The following is a 26490-nucleotide window of genomic DNA, read 5'->3' as shown; positions in this document are numbered from 1 at the left end:
GCTTCCCCAGGCACTGGTTCCCATGTCCACTCGTCTAAAGACAAGCCAGACCCGACCACCCTGCCCACCCCTGGGGACCCGCCTCTGCCCAGCTCAGCATCAGGTGGCCTGGGGTTCAGGTCTAAGGCCGGGAGGGATGCCCAGCTGTGCTGAGGGGTCAGACTGTCCGGCCCCCATGCCCCCCATCCTGGGTACCCCTTCCCCTGTTTGCTCCCTCGCCAATCCACTCACTCGCTCACTCATCAGCCCCACACTCCTGTGACCTGTGAGCTCTCTATCCCAGGTACCAGGGCCAAGTCAGGGCATGGAGAGGGGACAGTTTAGACACAGAGAATCAGGTGACCAGAGGAGCTTGGGACAGGTCCTAAGAGAGTGGGGAGCAGGTTCTCAGAACAGCTTGGAGGCCCCTCGGATCCCAGAGCCCAGCCCCGCCCCCCGCTCCCTTAGCTGCCGCTTCCCCAGGTGGGGCCAGGTGCACAGACACTGTGGTGCCTCATCGGCCGAGCCCATCGGGGCAAAGACCTGCGTGGGGCCAGTGGGCATCATACCAGGTGGGCAGAGACACCCCTGCCTCTCAGGGCCACCGGCTCACAGTGCATAGAGCTGCCCGCTGCCCACTACCCGCTGCCCGCGAGGGGCCAGGGGCCTGAAGCACAGCCAGGGTGCGGGCAGATTTGGACTGGGGCTGCAGGGGAGGAAGGGTCCCGCACTGGGGGGCCGTCCCCGGAGCCCCTCTCCAGTGCGGGTGCGGCTGGCCCTGGTGAGGAGACCGGTGGCCTCTCTGGGCACCAGGAACTCAGGGGTCCAGCTGTGCAGACATGTGCCCCGAGAAACTCTCGGTGGGTGGTAACAGCAGGAGGACGCCAGAGGTCGAATTTGGGGGGCCCTCAGGGAGCCAGCCCCCGCCTGGCACGCATGCTCATCTCTGCCTGGCTCTGGCCACCGGCCAGCCCACAGCCAGTGCCCACTGTTTACCTGGGTGAAGGGAACCACGGGCCCTGCCCCGCCCACCCACGTGAAGTCACCGGGGCTGGAGCCAGCTCTGGGGCTACAAAAGGCTGCTGCCGACTCAGGTCCCTCCTCAGAGGCTGCCCCTGGGTTCTCAACCCCACCTCCACGCCATGGGTGTCGGCCGGAGGAAGCTGGCTCGGCTCTGGGCCCTGGCCCTGGCCCTGGCCTGTGCCCAGCACTCAGGTGAGGCTCATGCGAGGCGGTTTCCCAGGCTGGCCCTGGCCCGGGGCCCCTGCCCCTGCCCCAAGCCCAGGGATGGCCATGGTCCCGGGTGGACAGCAGGCAGCTCGGAGGCCCTGTCCTGGCTCCAGCTGGACAAGCTGAGTGTGTCCACGGGCAGCTCTGGAAGCTCGGGCCTGCCCGGCTTCAGCCGTCTCGCAGTTTCCAGGTCCTGGGGTTGGGGTGGGGCTCTCGGGGCTGCTGGACCCTGAGGTGGAGAAGCAGGAGCCCAGGTCTCTGGCCCTTGCTCGCCCTGCCGGTCAGTGGGCAGCCCTGGCCCCCACAGCTCACCCTCCTGTGGTCACCGTCCGCTCACAGCTCTCGGGTCCCTGCCCCAACCCCACCCTCCCCTCAGGGTCCTAGAAATCAGCCTCGGGGTTCTCGGGGGCCTTGGGGCTGACCTCACCATCCCCCGGCCTGCCCGGCCTCCCCCACGCTGAGCCCACCGCTCCGGGCCCTAGCACCCCATTTAGAGTAAGCTCCCCCCACTTTTGGCCCCCAGGTCCCCCAACCTGCTCCAAATTTTCTTGGGGAGCCCTGGGGGTCTTCTGACCAGCTGTCAGGACCCCTGCATTTTACTGAATGACCCCTCAGAGGCTGCGGCCCTGGGCGGCTGCTGCCCACTCTGTCCCTACCTCCCGAGCTAGGACGTAGGTGCCCGGCCCATGGTGGACACTCACTGTTAATGAATGAATGGTCCTGGAGACGCCAGGTCAGGGCCGGGGATCCTCCAGGACCAAGCTGAGGGGTGCTCGAGGAGAGTCATGGCTCAGCCGTGGGCCCGGCGGGCCCTCCCAGCACCACCAGCCCCCCAGCTCCAACAGAGAGAAGCCCCGACCCCCTCCCAGCCCTCCATGCCTGCCCAGCCCCGCTCAGGCCGGTGACCCTCCTCTTCCCACAGGCTGGGCCCAGCACGGCTCTTCGGAGCCCAGCGACGAGCGCCTGCACCTCCCTCGCGTCCCCCAGGGGCCCGGAGGTGAGTCGGCCCCACCGGTTAGAGCGGCCCCACCCCCCCAGGGGGCCGCTCACCTCGGGTGCCAGGACTGGGCTGGGGGACGCCCCGCATGATGGCGGAGGCGGGGCCGGGGGTGGCCTCTGGTTAGGTTTGTGCCCACACTGCCCGTGTGGGGCAGGAGGCATGGCCTGCGGTCCTCATGGCCTGGGAGAGGCAGGCGCTGGGCGGCGCTCGCCTGCCCGGGTCTCAGCACCCCTGGGACTGCCTCCAGCTAGTGGGGAGGATCCAGGCGTGTTTGAGACTCTGGGCGCAAGGAGCCTCTGCATGCAAAGGGCTTCCTGGGCCACGCGGGCAGGAGGGCTGACCGCCCAGGTGACTGGGACCGAAGGTCGGAGGGAAAGCTGCCGGCCGGCCGAAGCCCCTGCTGGCCCGAGTGTGTGAGGGGGATGGGCCGGCACAGAGCCCGTCCTGGGAGCGCCCAGCTGGTTTGGGAGCCAACACCTTGCTGGGCACAGAGACTCCCAGTCCACCAAAGCCGTGTGCGTATCAGCCTGTCCCTGTCCCTGTCCCTGCAGGCGACTCCCTCCTCGGGGTGACCATCCTCCCGCCTCTGAGGACCACCCCTGTGGTGCGAGGTGAGTGAGGCCCCACAAGGCTGGGCTGGGGGCCCTGTGTTTGGGGGTCTTCCTCCCTCAGAACCGGGGATCCCATTTTCCTGGTGGGAAAGGGCCACTCGGGTCCTGGCAGAACCACCCCGGGTGCTTGCCCTGGGGCGGCAGCACATCCTAGGCTCGGGCAGGTGCTGGGGGGAAGGGGTGCCCCCAGCATGCCAGCCGCTCTCCCCACAGCCCTGAACCCCGCGCACAACGGGCGGGTCTGCAGCACGTGGGGCGACTTCCACTACAAGACCTTCGACGGCGACGTCTTCCGCTTCCCCGGCCGCTGCAACTACGTCTTCTCCGCGCACTGCGGGGCCGCCTACGAGGACTTCAACGTCCAGCTGAGGCGAGGCCCGGAGGCCAACACCACTGCCCCAAGCAGGGTCACCATGAAGCTCAACGGCATGGTCCTGGAGCTGACCAAGGGCTCCGTCCTGGTCAACGGCCACCCGTGAGTCTGGGCCCCTGGGCGGCCTTGGGCGTTTTGGGGTGGTCATGGGAGAGATGTGGGGTCACCCTGGAGAGTGGGGCCAGGCGGGGTGCTCCCCAGGCCTGCTCGTGGCCACCTGTCCCTGGAAGTGTCCCCTTCCCAGAGCTCTGGGGCCCCCTGTCCTTGTCACGCCGGCTGGCCCTGTCCGTGACACGGTGAACTTGTCACATCCATGACCATAGGACCCTCGCTGCCCGAGGCCCACACCCTGCTGCACTGTCCTCGCCTGCCCCTCACGCCTCGGCCGCCCTCTCTCCGCAGGACTCAGCTGCCCTTCAGCCAGTCCGGGGTCCTGGTCGAGCACAGTGCCAGCTACCTGAAGGTGGTGGCCCGGCTGGGCCTGGTCTTCATGTGGAACCAGGACGACAGCCTCCTGGTGAGTCCGGGGCACCTGCCACCCCACAGCCTCCCAGGGAGGGAAGGTGCTCTGGGTGGAGGTGGTGGGGAGGTGGACCCCCCCCACAATGCAGCTGAGAACTGGGGCCCATGTACGCCCCCTCTGGACAGGACCCTGCTGGGTCTGTGGCCCTGCGGGGTGCCCAGGTCTGCTCTGAGCAGCCTTGAGCCCCTCCGGGAGGATGTCAGGCTCCCACCCCTCATCTGTCCTTCTGTCCTGGATGTCCCTGGGGGCGTCAGGCGTCTGACGTGTCCTCTTATTCCAGCTCGAGCTGGACACCAAGTACGCCAACCAGACCTGCGGGCTCTGTGGAGACTTCAACGGGGTCCCCGTCTTCAGCGAGTTCCTCTCTCATGGTGAGCCCCGGGCATGCCACCCCCCATCTGCTCCCCTCCTTCCACTGGGCTCCCTGCAAGGCTGCCGGCCAGGGTCCCGTCAGACATCTCCAACTCGTGTGCACCTGCGCCCACAAGCACTCCAACCACACACATGTACACGCACACATGCACACAGACATGCACACAGCTATGTACACATTTGTGCACAGATACACCCACATGATCCCAGCATGCACACCACAGGATCCCAGTGTGCACACATACACACGTGCACACCCACAAAATCTTAGCATGCACATGCACACATCCATGCACACCCACACGATCCCAGCTCGCACCCATGCGCACCCGCGTGATCCTGGCTCAGAGCATGCTCTTGGCAGCGTAGCCGCAGGTCCCCTTGCTCGGCGAGGTTGCTCTGGGCTATGGGTAGAACCTGAGCACACTGTCAGCTGAAATTAGACCATCACAGCTCTTTGTCCTCAAGTCTTTGCCACCAAGCAGTGGCCTTTCTGTGTGACCTGCACAATCCCCAGGGCCCCTCCGCAGGCCCACGAAGACCACCTATAAGGGGTTTCCAGCCCTGGGGGACTGAGCCTGCCCACTGTCCAGTGGTCCTGCCAGGGAGGTCCAGTGTGGGGTTGGCCCGGCTCCGAGGGTCAGCAGGAGCTCGGGGTCACCCTCCCGCCCTCTGGGCTGCGTGCCAGCCTCAGCCCTGTGCCTGGTGGCTCCTCACTTCATCTCCAGACCCTTGAATGTCCCGTGTGGCCCTGCTTAACCGGGCAGTGTGCCTGGGGGAGGCAGGCGTAGCCAGGACACCTCAGGTGTTGGGGGCGGCGAGGGGGCACCAGGAACCTGTAAAGCCCAGCCTGTGCTTCCTGCAGACGTCAAGCTGACCCCCGTCGAGTTTGGGAACCTGCAGAAGATGGATGGCCCCATGGAGCAATGTCAGGACCCTGCCCCTGCCCCCCCGACGAACTGCTCCATCAGCTCGGTGAGCCCCAGCGCGGACGGGCCCGTGGTGGGGGCCCTGCCCCTCCAGTCCCTGGGCTGTGGTGAGGGGACTGGGGACTAGGGGACCTCGGGGCCCGGACTCAGCCGGCTCCGGCTCTGCTGCAGGGCCTCTGCGAGGAGCTCTTGATGGGCGAGCGGTTCCTGGGCTGTCACCCCCTGGTGGATGCCAGCAGCTTCGTGCAGGCCTGCCAACAAGACCTCTGCCTCTGCGAGCACGCCGACTTCAGCCGCTGCGTCTGCCACACCCTCGCCGAGTACTCGCGCCAGTGCGCCCACGCCGGGGGGCTGCCCCTGGACTGGCGGGGCCCGGGCCTGTGCCGTGAGTGCCCCGGCCGCCCCTGCCCCGTCACAGTCCTGCCCTGGGTCCCGTGGCGGGGGCCGGATGTGACACGGGCCCCACCTCCTCCCTGCAGCCCAGACGTGCCCGCACAACATGCAGTACCGGGAGTGCGGCTCGCCCTGCGCGGACACCTGCTCCAACCTGGAGCACTCCCAGCTCTGCGAGGACCACTGTGTGGCCGGCTGCTTCTGCCCGGAGGGTGAGCCGGAGTCCCCCAGCACTGCCCCGCCCGAGACTCACACGGCCGTGTCCCGGGTCCCCAGCTGCTGGCCTGCCACGCTGACCCCTTAGGGGAAAGGCCCCTTTGACCCGGCTGGGCCAAGGGGCAGGGCCACCGGGGGCAGAGGGCCCGTCCCCTCCACATGCTCTCGGGGTGGACACGGCCCTCCCAGCACCTGCCACACAGCCTGTCCGCTTCTGCAGGGATGGTGCTAGATGACATCGGCCAGACCGGCTGTGTCCCTGTGTCCCAGTGTCCCTGTGTGTACAACGGAGCCACCTACGCCCCGGGGGCTGTCTACTCCACAGACTGTACCAACTGGTAGGACCCAGGTCCCGCCCTCCTACCCCCCCGTGCCCCGGGATGGCCCCGCTTGGGGCTGCTGCCTGGACGCTGCTTGTCCTCTCCCACGTGGGGCCCTGGTCTGTGCGGCGATGCAGGCGGGCCTCGGGGGGAGGCAGAGGCGGGGGCCACATGCCCGCCGCGCCGGCGCCCACGGTCTCTCCCTGCTCGCAGCACCTGCTCCGGAGGCCGGTGGGGCTGCCAGGAGGTCCCGTGCCCGGGCACCTGCACGGTGTTGGGAGGTGCCCACTTCTCCACGTTCGACGAGAAGCTGTACACGGTGCACGGGGACTGCAGCTACGTGCTGGCCAAGGTGCAGCTGGGGACCCACCCAGCCCCCCCCCTCCCCGCCCCAGCCCAGCCCCGGCCGTCTTCCAGGACGGGCCCCAGGGATTCCAGGGAGGGTGGGGAAGAGGGGAGGAGGGCGGGCCGGTCAGAGCCTGAGGGCCCGTGTCCGCAGCCCTGTGACAGCAGTGCCTTCACTGTGCTGGCCGAGCTGCGCAAGTGCGGACTGACCGACAGCGAGACCTGCCTGCGGAGCCTGACGCTGAGCCTGGGCGGGGGCCGGACGGTGAGCCCCGAGCCCACGGGAGGGGAGGGGCTTGGCCTCCTGGGCGGGGACCACTACCTAAGCCCTGGGCTGGATGCAGCAGCGAGCGCCAGGCCTGGCCCCAGGACGCTCCGGCCCCACTCGCCCCAGGACGCTCCCGCCCCACTCGCCCCAGGACGCTCCGGCCCCACGCAGCACCCATCCCCGTGGGTCCTCTGAGGGGTCGTCCCAGAGGGACAGTCGGGTGGGCTCCGGGGCCTCCACACCTGCCCCACCCAGCCCACGAAGGGGTGGTGGCATCTCTATTATAAAATCACTCCAGGTTTTACCTGATTTAAACAATGCACAGTCCCCAGTCCTTGTAGAAAACCTGGGATGAGCTCGGGGTCCCGGGGACACGGTCATCAGCTCCTCATCACAGGAGCAGAGGCCCCTCTGGGGCGGCTGGGGCACCGTAGGGCCCTGACCCCCACCCGCGTGCTCCCAGGTCGTCGTGGTCAAGGCCAGCGGGGAGGTGTTTGTGAACCAGATCTACACCCAGCTGCCCGTCTCTGCGGGTGAGTCATCTGCCCCCCCTGGGGTCCCGTTCCTAGGACCCGGCCGAGACCGTCACCTCCTCTGACACCCACATCCCCTCTGACGCCCTCGTCTCATGTCCACAGCCAACGTCACAGTCTTCAGACCCTCCACCTTTTTCATCGTCGCCCAGACGCCCCTGGGCCTGCAGGTGGACGTGCAGCTGGTGCCCACCATGCAGGTGTTTCTGCGGCTGGCGCCTGAGCTCCGGGGGCTGACCTGCGGTAAGAGGCGCCGGCGGTCCTGGGTGCCCGAGCCCGAGCCCTCCCCTGGCGGCCGGGGCTCCCGGGTCTCACCGGCCCTCCCCGTGCCCAGGTCTCTGCGGGAACTTCAACCAGAACCAGGCGGACGACTTCCTGACGCTCAGCGGCGTGGTGGAGGGCACGGCCGCCGCCTTCGCCAACACCTGGAAGACCCAGGCCGCCTGCCCCAACGTCAAGAACAGCTTCGAGGACCCCTGCTCCCTCAGCGTCGAGAACGGTATGTGGGGCGGCCGCCCGCTCCTGGGCTGGGAGGCTCCAGGCCTGGGCTCCGGCTGCCCACTCGGTCCGGAGGGGCGCGTCAGGTGGTAAACAGGCAACTCGCCAGCACGCGCATTTTTCCGGCCGTGGCGCGTCCGGGGAGAAAAGGCAGGGCCCTGGGGGGAGGCCCCTCTCCCCGTGTTGCAGACCCAGGCAGGCGGGGGCGTCCAGCGGGGGCCGGGGGCCTGCTCACCCCAGCACGTCGGGAACTTGGGGTAGAAGGAAGGTGCCCCCTGCCTGCCCGCTGACCCCCTTCCTCCTGTCCACAGAGAAGTACGCTCAGCACTGGTGCTCACAGCTGACGGACCCTGAAGGCCCCTTCGCCCAGTGCCACGCCACCGTGAGCCCCGGCTCCTACTACTCGGTAATGCTCACCCGCCTCTCCCCTCCGGCCACATGGCCGCCTGCACGGGGTCCCGGAGGGCGGGCATGGTCCCCGGGGCCACGACGGTGGGGTCTGGGCCTACGGGTCCTCTGGCTCCCTGCCCCTGGCCCATCCCTTCGTTCGCTCGTCCCCAGCCTCCAGCCCTGTGACAGGCCCAGGGTCCAAATAGTGGGTCGGTGTCGGCCAAGATGCTCCGGGGTCCGAGGCCGAGCAGGCGGGGCCGGAGCTGTTGGGTCACAGAGACACGGAGCCGAGGTCCTTGGCTCGAGTGCCGTCTGCGTGTTCCGCTGAGGGCGGGTTCGAGCAGACGGGGGCGGGCGGTGTGGGGGACGCTCGCCGTGTGTGCGCTGGGGCCCTGACGCCCGACGCCCTGTCCCCAGAACTGCCTGTTCGACACGTGCAACTGTGAGAGGAGCGAGGACTGCCTGTGTGCGGCCCTGTCCGCCTACGTCCGCGCCTGCGCCGCCAAGGGCGTGCTGCTCAGCGGCTGGAGGGCCGGCGTCTGCAGTGAGTGTGCGGGCCGGGCAACCCCAGGGGCTGGAGGACACGCTCCCCGGGCCCCGGGCCCCGGCACCAGGCTCAGAGGCCAGGGGGCCCTGGGACCCTGCGCAGGAGGGCGGGCTTAGTCGGGATGGGGAGCCGGCGGCCGGAGACGGGGGGCTGTCCTGAGAGCCGCCCCCTTCCTGGCGCCTGCAGCAAAGCCCATGGACACCTGCCCCAAGTCGATGACCTACCACTACCACATCAGCACCTGCCAGCCCACCTGCCAAGCCCTGAGCAGCGAGGACCCCACCTGCAGCATAAGCTTTGTGCCCGTGGACGGCTGCACCTGCCCCCATGGCACCTTCCTGGACAACACGGGCAAGTGTGTGCCTGCCACCAGGTGTCCCTGCTACCACGGGGGCTCCGTGGTCCCCAACGGGGAGTCTGTGCACGAGAGTGGGGCTGTCTGGTAAGAGCCCCTGCAGGGCAGGAGGGGCAGGTGGGGCAGGAGGGCAGGAGGGGCAGGTGGGCAGGTGGGGCAGGTGGGCGGGCCAGACCCTCTGACCACCCTCTCCTCACAGCACTTGCACCCAGGGCACACTGACCTGCATCGGAGGCCACACCCCCAACCCAGGTAAGCCAGGAAGGAGGGTGGGAGGAAGGGGGGGGCGTTGGTTATCTTCCTGTGAAACTTTAGGGTTAAACGCCCCCAGGTAAGCATGCGGTGGGTGCAGATCAGCGTCTGGGTCAGGCAGCCCCTGCCCTGGGGCTCAGTGAGGGCGTGGCAGGGTGTGCACACACACACAGAGCACGCTCATACACACCGCACACACACATGCTGCACACACACACACACACAGAGCACGCTCATACACACCGCAACACACATGCTGCACACACACACACACACAGAGCACGCTCATACACACCACAACACACATGCTGCACACACACATGCTGCACACACACCACACACACACACATGCTGCGCACGCACACACAGAGCACGCTCACACACACTGCACACACATGCACGCACCACACACCTGCACATGTGCACACACATGCACATACACGCACATATGCACACACACTACAGGCTGGGTTGGAGGGAAACCCAAGTGCTGAGCATGCAGTGGGTGGGCCCCTGACCAGCCCCTCCTTCTGCAGCTTGTGCCCCGCCCATGGTCTACGTGGACTGCCGAAACGCCACGCCCGGGGACGCCGGGGCGGGCTGCCAGAAGAGCTGCCACACCCTGGACATGGACTGTGTGAGTGACCACGACCCCCAGTAACCCCATACCTGCCTGGCCCTTGTGGGTGCCTGTGGAGATGTCCGCCCAGGCTGGTCCCGGAAGGGCCCCTGCCTGAGGGCTCGCTGAGCCCGCGGTCCTGTGGCCCCACACAGGCCACCGGGCAGGGCAAGGGCCCCACTGCCGGCCTCAGGGGACCCTCCACCCTCATGCCGTGTCCACTGAGTGTGTCTGCCCGCCCACAGTACAGCCCCCAGTGCGTGCCCGGCTGCGTGTGTCCCGACGGGCTGGTGGCGGACGGCGAGGGCGGCTGTATCGACGCGGCCCGCTGTCCCTGCGTGCACAACGAGGCCAGCTACCAGGCCGGCCAGGCCATCCGCGTGGGCTGCAACACCTGGTACGTGGGGCACTCCTGCAGCGGGGCCTGCACCCCAGCCACGAGGCCTGGGGCCCGGGCTGCACCCCAGTTGGCACCTGACAGGCCCCCGGAGTGGCCGAGGGGTTGCCCAGTCCCCGCCCCGCCCCCGCTTGGGCCTGACTGCCGCCTCCCCCCAGCACCTGTAAGAGCAGGATGTGGCAGTGCACCGACCGGCCCTGCCTGGCCACCTGCGCCGTGTACGGGGACGGCCACTACCTCACCTTCGACGGGCAGCGCTACAGCTTCAACGGGGACTGCGAGTACACGCTGCTGCAGGTGGGCCCCGCCCCCACGGGCCCGCGGCGCCGCCCCCAGTCCTGTCCCCCTCCTCTTGGAGGGCGAGTGGACGGACCCTCTTTGTCGCCACAGGACCACTGCGGTGGGAACGGCAGTGCCCAGGATGCCTTCCGTGTCGTCACTGAGAACGTCCCCTGTGGCACCACGGGGACCACCTGCTCCAAGGCCATCAAGATCTTCCTGGGGGTGAGTGGGGCGCCGGGTGGGGCCGGGGCACCCCCGGGAGGCTCCAGGAACCCCAGGAAGGCCGAACCCCCGAGGCTGAGCCAGGACGGCACCGCAGGGCCGGCAGACCCTCCCGGGAGGTGGCCTGGCGCCCTCGCCAGGCTCTGAGCGACCCCTCCCCACGCAGGGCTACGAGCTGAAGCTGAGTGACGGGCAAGTGGAGGTGATCGAGAAGGGTGCGGGGCAGGAGGCGCCCTACTCCATCCGCCAGGTGGGCATCTACCTGGTGGTGGACACCGAGGCCGGCCTGGTGCTGCTGTGGGACAAGAAGACCAGCATCTTCCTCAGACTCAGCCCTGAGTTCAAGGTGAGGCCCCGCTCGCCTGCCGCCGCTCTCGCCCCAGACCAAGGGGGAAAGCAGGGGGCGCAGGTGGGGGAGAAAGAGACAGAGAGACAGAGACAGAGACACAGAGAGACACAGAGACAGAGAGACACAGAGAGGGACAGAGAAGAGACAGAGACAGGGACAGAGAGACAAAGACAGAGCGAGCCAGAGAGAGAGAGATGAAGACAGAAAGGGACAGACAGACAGAGAGGAGAGATTGGCCTGGGCTCGCCCCCGGGGAGGTGGGCAGTGGGGACCCTGTGCTGTGGGTGGCAGGGTCCTGTGGCTGCCCGAACACATCAGGACACAGGGGGGCTCCTTCTCTCACGGTTCTGGAGCCAGAAGTCCGGTCCCGGTGTCGCGGGGCTGGCTCCCTCCGAGGGCTCTGGGGCCACCAGGGCTCCTGGGCTTGTGGCCACATCACCCCGCTTGTGCCTCCGTGACCACACAGGGCTTCCCTGTCCTGTCCCCCCTCCGAGCACCCCAGTCACGGGACCCACCCATCCCGACCCAGGGTGCCTCACCTTCACTTCATCTCATCCGCAGACACCCTATTTCTTTCTTTCCTTTTTTAAAAAATGTGTTTTTATTGACTTTAGAGAGAGGAAGGAAGAGGGGGAGAGAGAGAGAAACATCGATGAGAAACAGCATCGATCGGCTGCCTCCTGCGTCCCCTCCGACTGGGGATCGAGCCCGCAACCCGGGCACGTGCCCCGACCGGGAACCAAGCCAGCAACCTTTTGGCGTACAGATGACGCCCAACCAACCGAGCCACACCGGCCAGGGCCAGGGCCCCTATTTCCACATAAGACCACACTCACGGGCCCTTGTGGTCAGGACCTGAGACTGTCTTTGGGGGACACTGTTTAACCGACACCCCTGTCCCCCAGGAGAGGCTCGGGCACAGCACCAGGGGCCCCTGCCCAGAGGGGGGCTGTGCACGGGGTGGCTGACGGCCACTCCCTGACTCAGGCACCCCCTTCCTCCTCCTGGGGTAGGGTGGGGTCTGGGGGTCAGGGGCAGGGAAGGGGGCTCTGGCCCCTCTCGTGCTTGCCCTGAAGCCCCCACCACTCTCTGCGTCTGCAGGGGAAGGTCTGCGGGCTGTGCGGGAACTTCGACGACAACGCCGTCAACGACTTCACCACGCGGAGCCAGTCCGTGGTGGGCGACGCTCTGGAGTTTGGCAACAGCTGGAAATTCTCCCCGACCTGCCCTGATGCCCCGGCCCCCAGGGACCCCTGCACCGCCAACCCCTACCGCAAGTCCTGGGCGCAGAAGCAGTGCAGCCTCATCAACAGCCCCACCTTCGCGGCCTGCCACGCCCATGTACGCGGGCCTCCCTCGAGGGCCTGGGGAGGAAGGAGCGGAAGTCAGGGGGCCGGGGTCACCCTGCTGGGGGGGGGGGCACCCTTAGGACCGGCCTGTGGGCGCATCTGCTGTCCCTGAGCTCCACACCGCGGGCCTGACCCCTGAGAGCCCACGGGGTGAGGTCCCCGGAACCTGAGACCTATCCCCCACAGGTGGAGCCGGCCAAATACTACGAGGCCTGCGTGAGCGACGCGTGCGCCTGCGACTCGGGAGGTGACTGCGAGTGCTTCTGCACAGCCGTGGCCGCCTACGCCCAGGCCTGCCGCGAGGCGGGCGCGTGCGTGTCCTGGCGCACCCCCAGCATCTGCCGTGAGTTCACTCGCTTACCCGCGGGAGGGCTGGGGTGCGTTTGAAAGGAAAATGGGGGGATGTGTTGCTGATGGAGAGATGGCAGGTGTGGCAGAAACTGTTGGAACCGAGGGGTCTGCAGAGCCCCCCACACCACCCCCTTCCAGCACACACGGAGTTTGGCCAGAGGGCAACGTAGCTGGGGAGCTGCTGTGACCAAGTGCCCAGCCCGGGCAGTGGTGCCTCTGAGAAGCAGGGGGGCCCTGAGCTGGCCACCTTCCCCATGCCCATCCGAGCCACAGAATTCTAGGCCCACGCCCTCCAAGGCCACGTGCAGGGGTCATGGGAGGGAAGAAGCTTCAGAACAGCCCACAGGACTTGGTCAAAGATCAGGGTGCAGGGGAGCCTGCTGGGCAAGCGGGTGGCCCTGGCCTGTCCCTCCAAGGGCGCCGTTCCCTGGGGCTGCTGGGAGGCTGGCTCCGGGTGAGTGCCAGCCCCTCTGAGCGTGTCCTTGCACCTGCAGCCCTGTTCTGCGACTACTACAACCCTGAGGGCCAGTGCGAGTGGCACTACCAGCCCTGCGGGGCGCCCTGCATGAGAACCTGCCAGAACCCCAGCGGCCAGTGCCTGCACGACACGCGAGGCCTGGAAGGTGGGCTGTCCCCTGGCCTGGGAGGGGTTGTCCTGGGGACCCAGGGACCCTCGGCTGGGCTGGACTCTCCCTGACCTCTTTGTGGGTGCCACCTGGCGCTCCCCATGGCCTTGCAGGCAAGGCCCAGGGCTGGGGATGGTGCCGAGGCCGTGAGGGGGGCGGCCGGGCAGTCCGCGTGGCTGGGACTCAGGTCTCCCCGGTCCGTGCGTAGGCTGCTACCCGAAGTGCCCACCAGAGGCTCCCATCTTCGATGAGGACAACATGCAGTGCGTGGCCGCCTGCCCGTCCCCGCCCCCACCGCCGCCCTGCCAAGTCCAGGGCAAGTCGTACCGGCCAGGCGCGGTGGTGCCCTCGGACGAGAACTGCCACTCCTGGTGAGGGTCCACGGCGAGGAGCCAGGAGCACGTGGGCCGGGGGGCTCCGTGGCCCGGGTTTCCTGAGTGGCCACCAGAGCCACCCTGCTGCAGGATGGGGGCCTGGAAGGTGAAGGGGAGGGGGTGCGCAGGACGGGGCTGGGGGTGGGGCTGAGCCTGACGCCCACGCCCCAGGGCAGACATCCCGGAGGAGCAGCAGCGGGGCTCACTGGTCACTGACTGGGAGGGACTCCCTGAGAGGGTGTGACCCCAGGCTTCCCAGGGCACCCCCGTGGGGCTGCTCCTGCCACCCCCCCGCCGCTGGGACACCCTGCGCCCCAGACTCACCCTCTCCCCTCTGTTGGCAGCATCTGCACCGAGAGCGGCGTGGAGTGCACCTACGACGCCGAGGGTGAGCGGCGGGCGGCCTCCCTCAGGTCTGGGGTCCTGGGGTCCTGACCACGCCTCAGACCCCTGACCCACTGGGTGGCCCTGCTCCCCACAGCCTGCGTCTGCACCTACGACGGGCGGCACTTCCGCCCGGGGGACGTCATCTACAACACCACGGACGGCACAGGGGGCTGCATCTCCGCCCGCTGCGGGGCCGGCGGCACCATCGAGAGGACGGTCCACGCCTGCAGGGCCAGCACTGCCGCTCCCTCAACCACCTTCTACTTCTCCACGCCCCCGGCCGGTAGGGCAGGCGTGCCGGGCCCCCTGCAGGGCTGCCCCTCGCCCTGGGAATCGACTGGGAGGGGGCCCGGGAGGGGCAGAGGGCAGCCCCTCTGCAGCCAGGAAGGGTCAGCCTCCCTGGGTGTCCCTGGGGGGGCTGATGTCCCCGGGGTAGCGGCTGCCAGCAAAGGTGCCCCAGGCTGGCTGCGAGGGGGACACGCTCAATGCCTCCAATCATGGCTGCTGCTCTCCACACTGCGATCCTCACCCTCTTCTGGGGGCACCTTAGGGCCTCATCAGGGGTCCCCCAAGAGGGAAAAGTCCCCAGAACTCTGGCCATCAGGGCCACGTGTCCAGATCCATTCAGGGCAAGTTTGGGGAGCAGGCTTCCCTTCAGTGAGATAGATTTACCCGCTTATTTAACACTGTGTGTGCCAACCTGCTGTTCATGGGGCACGTCCTGGGACTGACGCCCATCATGGACAGACAGACAGGCAGCTGACAGACAGGTGGGCAAAGAGGGTCAACACAGGGGCCAGGTGAACGCTGGTCTCTGATGCTGGGCCCCTCTGCCTTCTCTTCTGCCCTCAGTCGTGAGCTCGACGCGTCCACCCGGCCCGCACCCCAGGCCCACCACGAGCCCGGCGAGCACGGGCACAGCCCCCAGGCCTTGGCCTTCGACGGCCTCCGCTCCCCCTACCCCAGACTGTGGGGAAGACTGCCAGTGGTCACCATGGCTGGACGTCAGCCGTCCAGGACGGGGCATCGACAGTGGTGACTTCGACACGCTGGACAACCTCCGTGCCCATGGGTTCCAAGTTTGCCAAGCGCCCAGGGCGGTGGAATGCCGGGCTGAGGACATCCCCGAGGTGCCACTCCAAGTCCTGGGGCAGCGTGTGGAGTGCAGCCCGACAGTGGGGCTGACCTGTTACAACAGGGACCAGGTGTCTGGGCTCTGTGACAACTACCAGATCAGGGTCCAGTGCTGCACCCCCCGGGCCTGCCCCACCTCCCATGGCCCAGCCCAGACCACCCCTCCTGCCACCTCCAGGACAACCAACACTGGCCCCGTGCCAGGGTCCACATCTGTGCTGACAGGGAGCACAGCCTCCCCAGCCCCTGTCACCACAACTGGCCCAACCACTTCCTCTACAACTAGCAAAACTCCTGCCCCAGGTACCTCTACACCCATCCCAGGTACTACTGCACCTGTCCCAGACACACCGACACCTGCCCCAGGGACCACTGCACCTGTCCCAGACACACCGACACCTGCCCCAGGGACCACTGCACCTGTCCCAGACACACCGACACCTGCCCCAGGGACCACTGCACCTGTCCCAGACACACCGACACCTGCCCCAGGGACCACTGCACCTGTTCCAGGGACCACTGCACCTGTCCCAGGCACACCGACACCTGCCCCAGGGACCACTGCACCTGTTCCAGGGACCACTGCACCTGTCCCAGGCACACCGACACCTGCCCCAGGTACCACTGCACCTGTTCCAGGGACCACTGCACCTGTCCCAGGCACTTCTACACCTGCCCCAGGGACCACTGCACCTGTTCCAGGGACCACTGCACCTGTCCCAGACACACCGACACCTGCCCCAGGGACCACTGCACCTGTTCCAGGGACCACTGCACCTGTCCCAGACACCCCTACACCTGCCCCAGGCACCACTGCACCTGTTCCAGGCACTTCTACAACTGTGACAACAACTCTCTCAACCCCCAGCCCAATGCCAGTTTCAACGACTACTTCCACCACAACCTCTGTGTCTACCACAGCCCCAGGGCCCACCGAGGTCCCAGGTGAGCCGACCTCACCTCAGCCCAGCGCAATCTCCTGTTTACAAGAGTGGTGCAGCTGGACGGAGTGGATCGATGGCAGCTACCCCGAGGCCAGTATTAACAGTGGAGATTTCGACACTTTTCAGAATCTGAGATCCAAAGGGTATAAATTCTGTGAAAGGCCCAACAACGTGGAGTGCAGGGCAGAGCGTTTCCCGAGCACCCCACTGGCGGAGCTGGGGCAGGACGTGGTCTGCAACAGGAGCCTGGGACTGCTGTGCCTGAACAAGGACCAGCTGCCCCCCATCTGCTACAACTACCAAATCCGGATCCAGTGCTGTGAGTGGGTGGACGTGTGCAGAGAAAGGACCACCCCACCTGTGACATCTGAGGTCACACATCCGACCCCACACAGAACCAAACCCCAAACACAGGCCACCTGGACCACTGGGATCCCCTCGACCTCCACACAACACAGGACTGTCAGCTCAGTACACGTGCCTCCCGCAACTAAAATCATACCCAGCACACACGTCATCACGCCACCAGGGACCACCAACTGCCAGAGACAGTGCACCTGGACCAAGTGGTTCGACGTGGACTTCCCGTCCCCCGGGCCCCACGGAGGAGACCTGGAAACCTACAGCAACATCGTCGAAAGTGGAGAGAAAATCTGCCGCCGGCCTGAGTACATCACTCACCTGGAGTGCCGAGCCGAGAACCACCCTGAGGTCAGCATTGACGAGCTGGGCCAGGTGGTGCAGTGCAGCCCCGACGTGGGCCTGGTGTGCCACAACCGAGACCAGGTGGGCAAATTCAAGATGTGCCTCAACTATGAGGTCCGCGTGCTGTGCTGTGAGCCCCGAGAAGGCTGCCCTACCTTCGAACCAGTCACAGTACCCAGCACCCCGAGTGTGAGCATCACCAGTCCTACTGAGACTACATCCCACGTGGCCACATCCAGGACAACCTCTGTGCCAGAAACCAGCACAACCTCCGTGCACAAAATCCAGACAACCTCTGTGCCAGAAACCAGCACAACCTTCGTGCACAAAATCCAGACAACCTCTGTGCCAGAAACCAGCACATCCTCTGTGTCGAAAACCAGCACCACCTCTGCTCCCATAACCACCACAACCCCTGTTCCTGTACCTGAGACGACCCACCCCACACCCGGGACCACCAACTGCCAGAGACAGTGCACCTGGACCAAGTGGTTTGACGTGGACTTCCCGTCCCCCGGGCCCCACGGAGGAGACCGAGAAACCTACAGCAACATCGTCGAAAGTGGAGAGAAAATCTGCCGCCGGCCCGAGTACATCACTCACCTGGAGTGCCGAGCCGAGAACCACCCCGAGGTCAGCATTGACGAGCTGGGCCAGGTGGTCCAGTGCAGCCCCGACGTGGGCCTGGTGTGCCACAACCGAGACCAGGTGGGCAAATTCAAGATGTGCTTCAACTATGAGGTCCGCGTGCTGTGCTGTGAGCCCCGAGAAGGCTGCCCTACCTTCGAACCAGTCACAGTACCCAGCACCCCGAGTGTGAGCATCACCAGTCCTACTGAGACCACATCCCACGTGGCCACATCCAGGACAACCTCTGTGCCAGATACCAGCACAACCTCCGTGCACAAAATCCAGACAACCTCTGTGCCAAAAACCAGCACAACCTCCGTGCACAAAATCCAGACAACCTCTGTGCCAGAAACCAGCACATCCTCTGTGTCGAAAACCAGCACCACCTCTGCTCCCATAACCACCACAACCCCTGTTCCTGTACCTGAGACGACCCACCCCACACCCGGGACCACCAACTGCCAGAGACAGTGCACCTGGACCAAGTGGTTTGACGTGGACTTCCCGTCCCCCGGGCCCCACGGAGGAGACCTGGAAACCTACAGCAACATCGTCGAAAGTGGAGAGAAAATCTGCCGCCGGCCCGAGTACATCACTCACCTGGAGTGCCGAGCCGAGAACCACCCCGAGGTCGGCATTGACGAGCTGGGCCAGGTGGTCCAGTGCAGCCCCGACGTGGGCCTGGTGTGCCACAACCGAGACCAGGTGGGCAAATTCAAGATGTGCTTCAACTATGAGGTCCGCGTGCTGTGCTGTGAGCCCCGAGAAGGCTGCCCTACCTTCGAACCAGTCACAGTACCCAGCACCCCGAGTGTGAGCATCACCAGTCCTACTGAGACCACATCCCACGTGGCCACATCCAGGACAACCTCTGTGCCAGAAACCAGCACAACCTCCGTGCACAAAATCCAGACAACCTCTGTGCCAGAAACCAGCACAACCTCTGTGTCGAAAACCAGCACCACCTCTGCTCCCATAACCACCACAACCCCTGTTCCTGTACCTGAGACGACCCACCCCACACCCGGGACCACCAACTGCCAGAGACAGTGCACCTGGACCAAGTGGTTCGACGTGGACTTCCCGTCCCCCGGGCCCCACGGAGGAGACCGAGAAACCTACAGCAACATCGTCGAAAGTGGAGAGAAAATCTGCCGCCGGCCCGAGTACATCACCCACCTGGAGTGCCGAGCCGAGAACCACCCCGAGGTCGGCATTGACGAGCTGGGCCAGGTGGTGCAGTGCAGCCCCGACGTGGGCCTGGTGTGCCACAACCGAGACCAGGTGGGCAAATTCAAGATGTGCTTCAACTATGAGGTCCGCGTGCTGTGCTGTGAGCCCCGAGAAGGCTGCCCTCAGACTTCTGTGACCCCCTATGTGACTTCTACCAAGTACCTGCCCACCACAGAGTCCCCCTTCGTGGCTCCTACTGTGACCTCACCCAGCTCGGCAGTGCCGTCTGCCCCAAGGTGCTATTGCAGCGTGTCTGACAAGCTCTATCCTGCAGGTACGTGATGTCTGCCTGGTTGTGGTTTGTCCTGCCCTGTCATCAGGGCCCCTTCCACAGAAAGCCACAGTGTGAAGGGGAGAGGCCCTTGTCTCTGTAATCATGGCTTCACCATAGCTGTCTTTAAGCATTTATTCCATCGATATCTGGTGGGAAGGCCACCTACCAGATCAGCCCTGCAGTGGGCCATGTGCTTGGTCAGTCCCTGCTGTGCCCCTTCCCAGCACTGCACCCCTAACGCCCTGTCCCTTTGTCTTGCAGGGTCCATCATATATCAGCAGGCTGACCTCGACGGCCACTGCTACTATGCCGTGTGCAGCCTGGACTGCCACGTGGTACGGCAGACTGATGACACCTGTCCCACCAGCACACCACCTCCCACGCCCGTGACCTCTCCACCTGGCTCCTCCCCTTCGACCCCTGTGCCCGTCACTACACCAGGATGCCCCAACGCGGTCCCCCCAAGAACGGTAACTCCCCTTCCCGCCTTTCTTGGGGGTTCCGGGGCTGGTGTGGGGACCTCAGCCTCCTTCCAATTAGGCTGTGGCTTCAGTGGGCGACAACTGGGCCTTTTGGGCTGAACACTGGGAGTGTGGGGCCAGAGTGGAGACTCTCCTGGTTGCAGGTGACAGGGGTCTAGAGAGGGTGGTTGGTGCTCTGGACAATGCCTGACAGTCAGGGAGGGTGTGTGGGGTCAGGGCCGCGGACCAGGAGTGGAGCCCAGGGAGCCCATGTGTGGGGAGCAGGGTAGAGAGGGGAGGGGCAACCTTCACACCCCTGGGAGACCCTCCTAGCCAGCCTGGCACTCGGCACTCGGTAGGGTAGGGGTGGGGAGGCCTGGCACCCAGGCTGGACCCAAAGGCCCTGGCCCTATCCCTGTTCCCTGATGGCTGTTCTCTTGGGGACTCCGCCTGGCATCACAGGCCCTGGGCGCCCAGGGGCATCCTGGGGGTGGCCCGGCGGGCGGGTGCCTGCAGCTGTCTTTGCTCCCACAGAAAGGAGAGACCTGGGCCATGCCCAACTGCTCTCAGGCCACCTGCGAGGGCAACAACGTCATCACCCTGCAGCCGCGCCCATGCCCAGAGGTGCAGGTGCCAACCTGCGCCAACGGCTACCCTGCCGTGAAGGTGGCCGACGAGGACGGCTGCTGCCTGCACTACCAATGCCAGTGTGAGCCAGGGAGCCGGGCGGGCGGGCAGGGGCTCGGGTCAGACACCAGGAAGGACTTCCCAGCAGCGGGCGGTGCCCGGGCCGAGCCGCGTGGAGAAGGCCTCCTGCAGCGCCTCCGCGGGTGATGCCAGGGCCGCCGGCCGGGGCCTCGCCGGCTCCCCCTGGTGCCCGGGACGGGCGTGCCCTCCGGGAGGGCCCGGGCGCCGCCGCCCGCTGAGGCCCCTCCTCCTGCCCGCAGGCGTGTGCAGCGGCTGGGGCGACCCCCACTACATCACCTTTGACGGCACCTACTACACCTTCCTGGACAACTGCACCTACGTGCTGGTGCAGCAGATCGTGCCCGTGTACGGCCACTTCCGCGTGCTCATCGACAACTACTTCTGCGGCTCCCAGGACGGGCTCTCCTGCCCGCAGTCCATCGTCGTGGAGTACCGGCGGGAGCGCGTGGTGCTGACGCGCAAGCCGGTCCGCGGAGTGATGACCAATGAGGTGGGGCACCGCCCCTGGGTAGGCGGGGAGAGCTGGGCGACGCCCAATGAGATGGGCTCTGGCCACGGGGCGGGCGCGGCGAGGGGGGACGGCCAATGAGGTGGGCCCAGGAGATGGTGGGCGGGGCGAGGGCGGATGGGGGCGATGGCCAATGAGGCGGGCCCGCGCGCTGGGTGGGCGGGGAGAGCGGGGCGATGGCCAATGAGGCGGGCCCGCGGCCGAGTGGGCGGGGCGGCGGCTGACGCCGGCCCTCCCGGCTCCCCGCGCGTCGCCCGGTTCAGATCGTCTTCAACAACCAAGTGGTCAGCCCCGGCTTCGCGAAAGGCGGCGTCGTCGTGTCCCAAGTGGGCATCAAGATGTACGTGACCATCCCCGAGATCGGCGTCCGCGTCATGTTCACCGGCCTGCTCTTCTCGGTGGAGGTGCCCTTCAGCAAGTTCGCCAACAACACGGAGGGGCAGTGCGGTGAGCGCCCCCCGCCCCCGGCTCCCCGGCCCAGCCCCTTCCCTGGTCATTCGGTGTTGCCGACAGTGTCCAGTGCGAGAGGCTCGGCCTCGGCGAGTCCCTGGAGCGGGTGGGGGTCATGCTCCGCAGGGGTGCAGCCGCCGTCGGCGCACGGAGCCTGCAGGGACACCTGAGGCCCACGCCTGCCCGTCCTCGGGAACTGCCCCAGGGACACCTGAGGCCCACGCTGCCCGTCCTCGGGAACTGCCCCAGGGTCAGGCTTCCTGGGGGAAAGGGAAGCACAGGGCGGTCAGGGGACTCTTCCAGTGCAGCTTGGGGACACTGGCCCACGCGAAGGTGGGAGTGGCTCTCCATCCCCAGCAGCCTGACTCCAGCCCCCCCCCCCCCCAGGCACCTGTACCAATGACCTGAAGGATGAATGCCGCCTCCCTGGGGGGGCGGTGGTGGCCTCCTGCTCTGACATGTCCGGGCACTGGAAGGTGACAAACCCGGACCAGCCATTCTGCCATGGGCCTCCTCCGACGACCCCTGCCATTAAGCCCTCGGCCCCGCCTGCCCCGTGCCCGCCCTCACCAATCTGCCAACTGATTCTGAGCGAGTGAGATTCTGGGAGCAGTTGTGGGGGGAGGACTGCTCTGCTGACCCCACCCTCTGGGGCTGGTGGGAAGAAGCGGGCCTGCAGGGGCTCCGGAGGGAGGTGGAGACCAGTGGAGAGGACAGCTGCCTCTGGGACCCTCCCTGGTGTAGGCCACGAGTGGCCGTCCACAGGCTCCAAGCAGAGACATGCCTGCTGAATGCCGGGCGCAGGGCTGCGCAGGGCTCGTGAGTGGGGCTGGCGGGCAGTGGGGCTGGTGGCGGGCACACTGTGGATCTGTGTGTAAGTCAGCGTTCAGGTTTGCAGGGTGACAGGGAGCCCAGTGGGGAATTTGCAGAAAGAAACGGCAGTGCCACCACCAGATTGTCCAGACCCCAGGGCACTTGGCACTCGGGTGGGCTCAGCAGCCCCTTCCTGGGGGACTTCTCCAGGGGAACCCTGAGCCTGGCAGCTGGATGCAAGGCTGCCTTACGAACCTGTGTCCCTGTGCCGTAGCATCTTCGAGCTGTGCCATGCCGTGATCCCCCCAATGCCCTACTACCAAGGCTGTGTGTTCGACCACTGCCACATGACCAACGCAGACGTGGTGTGCTCAGGCCTGGAGCTGTATGCCTCGCTCTGCGTGTCCCAAGGAGTGTGCATTGACTGGAGGGGCCAGACCAACAACACCTGCCGTGAGTGCCCACCCACCAGGCAGCAGCAGTCGGTGGGCTTCCTGGAAGAGGAGAAAAGGGGCTGACCCCAGGCCAGGGCACATGGTTCCAGGAGAGAAAGGAAGGGCATCCAGGCTGGGGCAACTGGGCCCAGACCCCAGGGGTGGGGCCCGAGGGGCCGGCTTCTAGGCTGTAGGCCCCCAGCAGGTGTCCAGCACTCAGCCAGGTACTTGGGGCCCAGAGCACAGCCTTGGAATCGCTCCTGGCTGGAGCCCTTGGCCTCAGGGGTGACTTCTGTCTCACACAGCCTTCACCTGCCCTGCTGACAAGGTGTACCGGCCCTGTGGCCCCTCCAACCCCTCCTACTGCTACGAGGGTGACAGTGCCAGCCTCATGTACGTGCCTGCCACTCCCTTCCATACACCCCAAAACCCCCAGGGTTGGGGGCACAGGGGCCAGACCAACCTTCCGCTCCCCTGCAGGGCCCTTCAGGATGCCAGCCCCATCATGGAAGGCTGCTTCTGTCCGGAGGGCATGACACTATTCAGCGCAACCAAGGACGTCTGCGTGCCCACAGGCTGCCCCAGTAGGTCCCCACAGCGGGCTTGGGGCTGCTGGGTGTGCCTTCTACCCTAACATCTTCCCAGCGAGACCCCAGGGCTTTCTGTGGCTGCTGGGTCCACGGGTCCTGGTCTGAAGGCTGGGGAGCTATGGCTGCCCAGTAATAACCTTGATCTCTTTCCCTCCAGGGTGCCTGGGGCCCCACGGGGAGCCTGTGGAGGTGAGTGTGACATACTGTGGGGAGCTAGTGGGGCAGGGCTTCCTCTCAGTGCCAGAGGCTCAGAGGGAGGCCAGGGAAGGAGACACAGCTGTCCCAGCAGAACTGGGGAGGCTTCCATGCGTGGGTGCCCACCCTGGAGGAGTGTATGGGTGCTGGCCATGCCCATCCTCCACTGGGACCCCCTCCTGCTCTGCTAAGACTGAAGGTGGAGGCTGGTCACCTGCACAGCCACCTCCCACTCATCTCTGGGGCCCCTGGGGGCCTCAGACACCACTTGCACTTTTAAAGCCCCTTCCCTCAGGTTCCCCTGCGCCCCTGCCTCTGAAGCTGCCTCGGGGACAGGCAGGTGACGGAGGACTGGGGCTCAGGTGTGCCTCTCTTGCAGTCTGGCCACACAGTCAGCGTCAACTGCCAGGAGTGCACCTGTGAGGCCAGCACGTGGACCATGAGCTGCAGGAGACAGCCCTGCCCACTGCCCCCTGCCTGCGCGGAGCCTGGATTCATGCCTGTGCCTGCGGCCCCAGAGGCCGGCCAGTGCTGTCCCCAGTACACCTGCGGTGAGCCCTGGGCTGGTGGGGGATGGGCCACCGCCCTCATGTCTGCCCAGGGTCACACACACACACGGGCTCAGGGCTGGCCAGCTTTGCCTGTGAGGGGCTCTCAGTGCTGGCACTTGGGGGCACAACCAAGGAGGATGGGCAGCACCCCCCTGCTGTGGCCCCATCGGGTGATTCCAGCTGGTGTAGTGGGAGGGCCAGGCTCTCGGCCCAGACTGATTGGAAACCTTACCCTTGGGGGTGGCCAGTTGTTCCTGGAGAGCCCACCACCTGCCCCCTGGGCAGTCAGCACTTCGGAGACCCCTGGGGATGACACTCAGGTGTCTGAGCACCACCTTCTGCCCCCCGCAGCCTGCAACACCAGCCACTGCCCCACACTCAGCTGTCCCGAGGGTACCCGCCAGATCCTGACCTATGAGGATGAGGCCTGCTGCCCAAGCCAAATATGCAGTGAGTATCCCAGCCAGCGGCCCAGCCAGTGGCCAGGCCTGTCCCTGGCACTTTTCCATGGGTGCTGCAGGCTGGGAGCCTGGCCTTGCTTGGGCACAGCTAGAAGGAGCCACTGGTGATGAGCGTGGGCTCTGTGCTCAGGAGACCTAGGTGGCGAGGTGGAGCAGCAGGCGGGTGAAAGGGGTGAGGGGAGGGGTGCAGGGCCCCCGAGAGTGGGTCTGCAGGCCTGTTGTCTCCTCTCTTACAGGCTGGACTGTCTGCAGCGTGAACGGCACCCTGTACCAGGTAAGAACCAGCCAAAGGTCAGGACCCCAGCTCTGTGCTGAACACGATGGGGCCCCCAGCCTCGGTTTCTCCCAGCCAAGCCCTTGAGGCCTTGGGACTCTGCTCCTAAGGAAGAGGCCCTGAGGGTCGCTCCAGGGGGACAGGTCAGCCAAGCATGGAGGGGATGTCTGGGAAGGGAGGGGCACCAGCTCACTGATGCTGGCCACCCTGTATCCCCCAGCCAGGCGCCGTGGTCTCCTCCAGCCTGTGCGAGACGTGCAGGTGTGAGGTGCCCGGTGGCTCCCAGTCGGACATGTTCAGGATCAGCTGTGAGACCCAGACCTGCAACACCCACTGTCCCGTGGTGAGTGCCCACTGCCACCCCCATGCCCGAGCCCTCCGAGGCAGCACCGCCCCGGACTCAGGCCGCATGTCCCTCTGTGCCACCCCCCCAGGGCTTTGAGTACCAGGCGCAGAGTGGGCAGTGCTGCGGGTTGTGCGTCCAGGTGGCCTGCGTCATGAACACCAGCGACAGCTCCACCCGCCTCTTCTATGTGAGTAGCAGGGACTGCAGGGGTGGGTCCTGGGAAGGGCAGGCCAGGGGCTGCAGACAGGCTGGAGGCAAAGCCACTCCTAGGAGCCCTGGGGAGGGCAGGCTCAGGGCCAGCCCCCTGCCCTCACCTGTGAGGAAGGCAATGCGAAGACAGTGACAAGGCTGAGCGGGCGGGACCCTGGTGCACCTGGGCCGGGGAGATGTCACTGCAAGGCGTGCTCCTGGCAGAGACCTGGGGGACCCTTGGGGCAGGCGCTCACCCTATTGGCGGGGCCTCCTGCAGCCTGGGGAGTCCTGGTCAGAGCCTGGGAACCACTGTGTGACACACGAGTGTGAGAGGCACCAGGACCGGCTGGTGGTGGTGACCACAAAGAAGGCGTGTCCCCCGCTCAGCTGCCCTGTGGTGAGTTCTGGGAGCCCACCCACCCAGCCTTGCTCCGTGTGGATGGGGTGGGGAGCTGTGGTCAGCCGCGGGGCTGGCAGGGCCGCCACCCTCTTGCTCTGGGCGCTGTCCACTCCCATCTGAATCTCGCCCCATGTCCCGGTCCCCTTTGCCGTGTGGGCTTCTCTGGCACTAACGGCCCCCCCTTTGTTGGTGCAGGACCAGGCTCGGTTGAGCGAGGATGGCTGCTGCCTCTCCTGTCCCCAGCCCCCAACCCAGAACCGTGAGGGGGCCTACCTGTGAGGGGAGCGGGGAGGGGCGAGCCGGTCCAGCCCAGGCCTCCAGCATGCCTCCCGTCCCTCCCCAGGGTCCACCTGCGCCGTCTACCACAAGCACCAGGTCATCCGGCTGCAGGGCTGCAGCTCCCCGGGGCCCGTGCGCCTGGCCTACTGCCAGGGCAACTGCGGGGACACCACCTCCATGTACGTGAGCCCCCCGCGGCGGGTGCCACCGCTCCCCCAGGGCATGGGCTGCCAGGGCTCCGTGTCTGCAGACAAGGGGTGGGGCAGGAAGGGGCAGGGAGGGGCAGGAAGGGACAGGGAGGGACAGGGAGGGACAGGAAGGGGCAGGGAGCGGTCACTACTACCCCAAGTGGACCGAGGGGCTGGGCCTGGGGTTAAACACGCAGGCCCTTACGCTGCTTGGAACCAGGTGCCTCAGTGTCCTGCGCCCCAGGACGCAGTGTCGCCCTGGCCTTGCAGTGCGCGCCCCAGCCTGGAGACAGGCCGGGGCGGGGGCCCGGCGCGCGGTGTGCTGGGCGCGCTCGGCCCGGCGCTGAGCGGCCCCCCCGCAGGTTCTCGCTGGAGGCCAACGCGCTGGAGCGCACCTGCCGCTGCTGCCAGGAGCTGCGGGCCGCGCCCAGGACCGTGACGCTGCGCTGCGCGGACGGGTCCCGCCGGGCCTTCAGCCTCACGCAGGTGGAGGAGTGCGGCTGCGTGGGCCGGCGCTGCGACGCCCACGACGCCCCCGCGGGCCCGGGCCGCGCCCCCGAGCAGGCGCCCCTGCAGGACGCGGAGCGCGCGCGCCGGAGCTGGGGGGCCCGCGCCCCGCCCGTGGCCTGA

General features: G+C 66.6%; 1 protein-coding gene across 1 annotated transcript; it reads left to right on the top strand.

Annotated features, from left to right (window-relative positions):
* Positions 1-1121: 1121 nt before the first annotated feature.
* Positions 1122-26490, top strand: MUC5AC (mucin 5AC, oligomeric mucus/gel-forming). The gene is made up of 50 exons (XM_087822317.1): positions 1122-1194; positions 2132-2206; positions 2761-2820; positions 3034-3295; positions 3596-3710; positions 3997-4087; positions 4954-5063; positions 5189-5402; positions 5497-5622; positions 5847-5964; positions 6160-6298; positions 6446-6556; positions 7023-7092; positions 7198-7335; positions 7427-7591; positions 7902-7996; positions 8398-8524; positions 8714-8969; positions 9082-9134; positions 9671-9771; positions 9999-10150; positions 10309-10447; positions 10541-10654; positions 10821-11000; positions 12105-12344; positions 12539-12695; positions 13198-13326; positions 13538-13700; positions 14048-14091; positions 14185-14373; positions 14943-15527; positions 16053-19010; positions 19272-19480; positions 20006-20180; positions 20419-20669; positions 20951-21134; positions 21525-21732; positions 22225-22403; positions 22690-22777; positions 22865-22968; positions 23132-23163; positions 23549-23720; positions 24072-24170; positions 24418-24455; positions 24676-24798; positions 24890-24988; positions 25271-25390; positions 25589-25652; positions 25737-25851; positions 26223-26490. Exons 1-50 carry the CDS (start codon positions 1122-1124, stop codon positions 26488-26490), a joined length of 10077 nt encoding a protein of 3358 aa, XP_087678443.1.

This window comes from Miniopterus natalensis, chromosome 11 (genome assembly GCF_054644295.1).
Source record: "Miniopterus natalensis isolate mMinNat1 chromosome 11, mMinNat1.hap1, whole genome shotgun sequence".
NCBI classification, from domain to species: domain Eukaryota; kingdom Metazoa; phylum Chordata; class Mammalia; order Chiroptera; family Miniopteridae; genus Miniopterus; species Miniopterus natalensis.
Note: the sequence above shows the minus strand (reverse complement) of the source record. Positions and strands in the feature narration are given on the sequence as shown.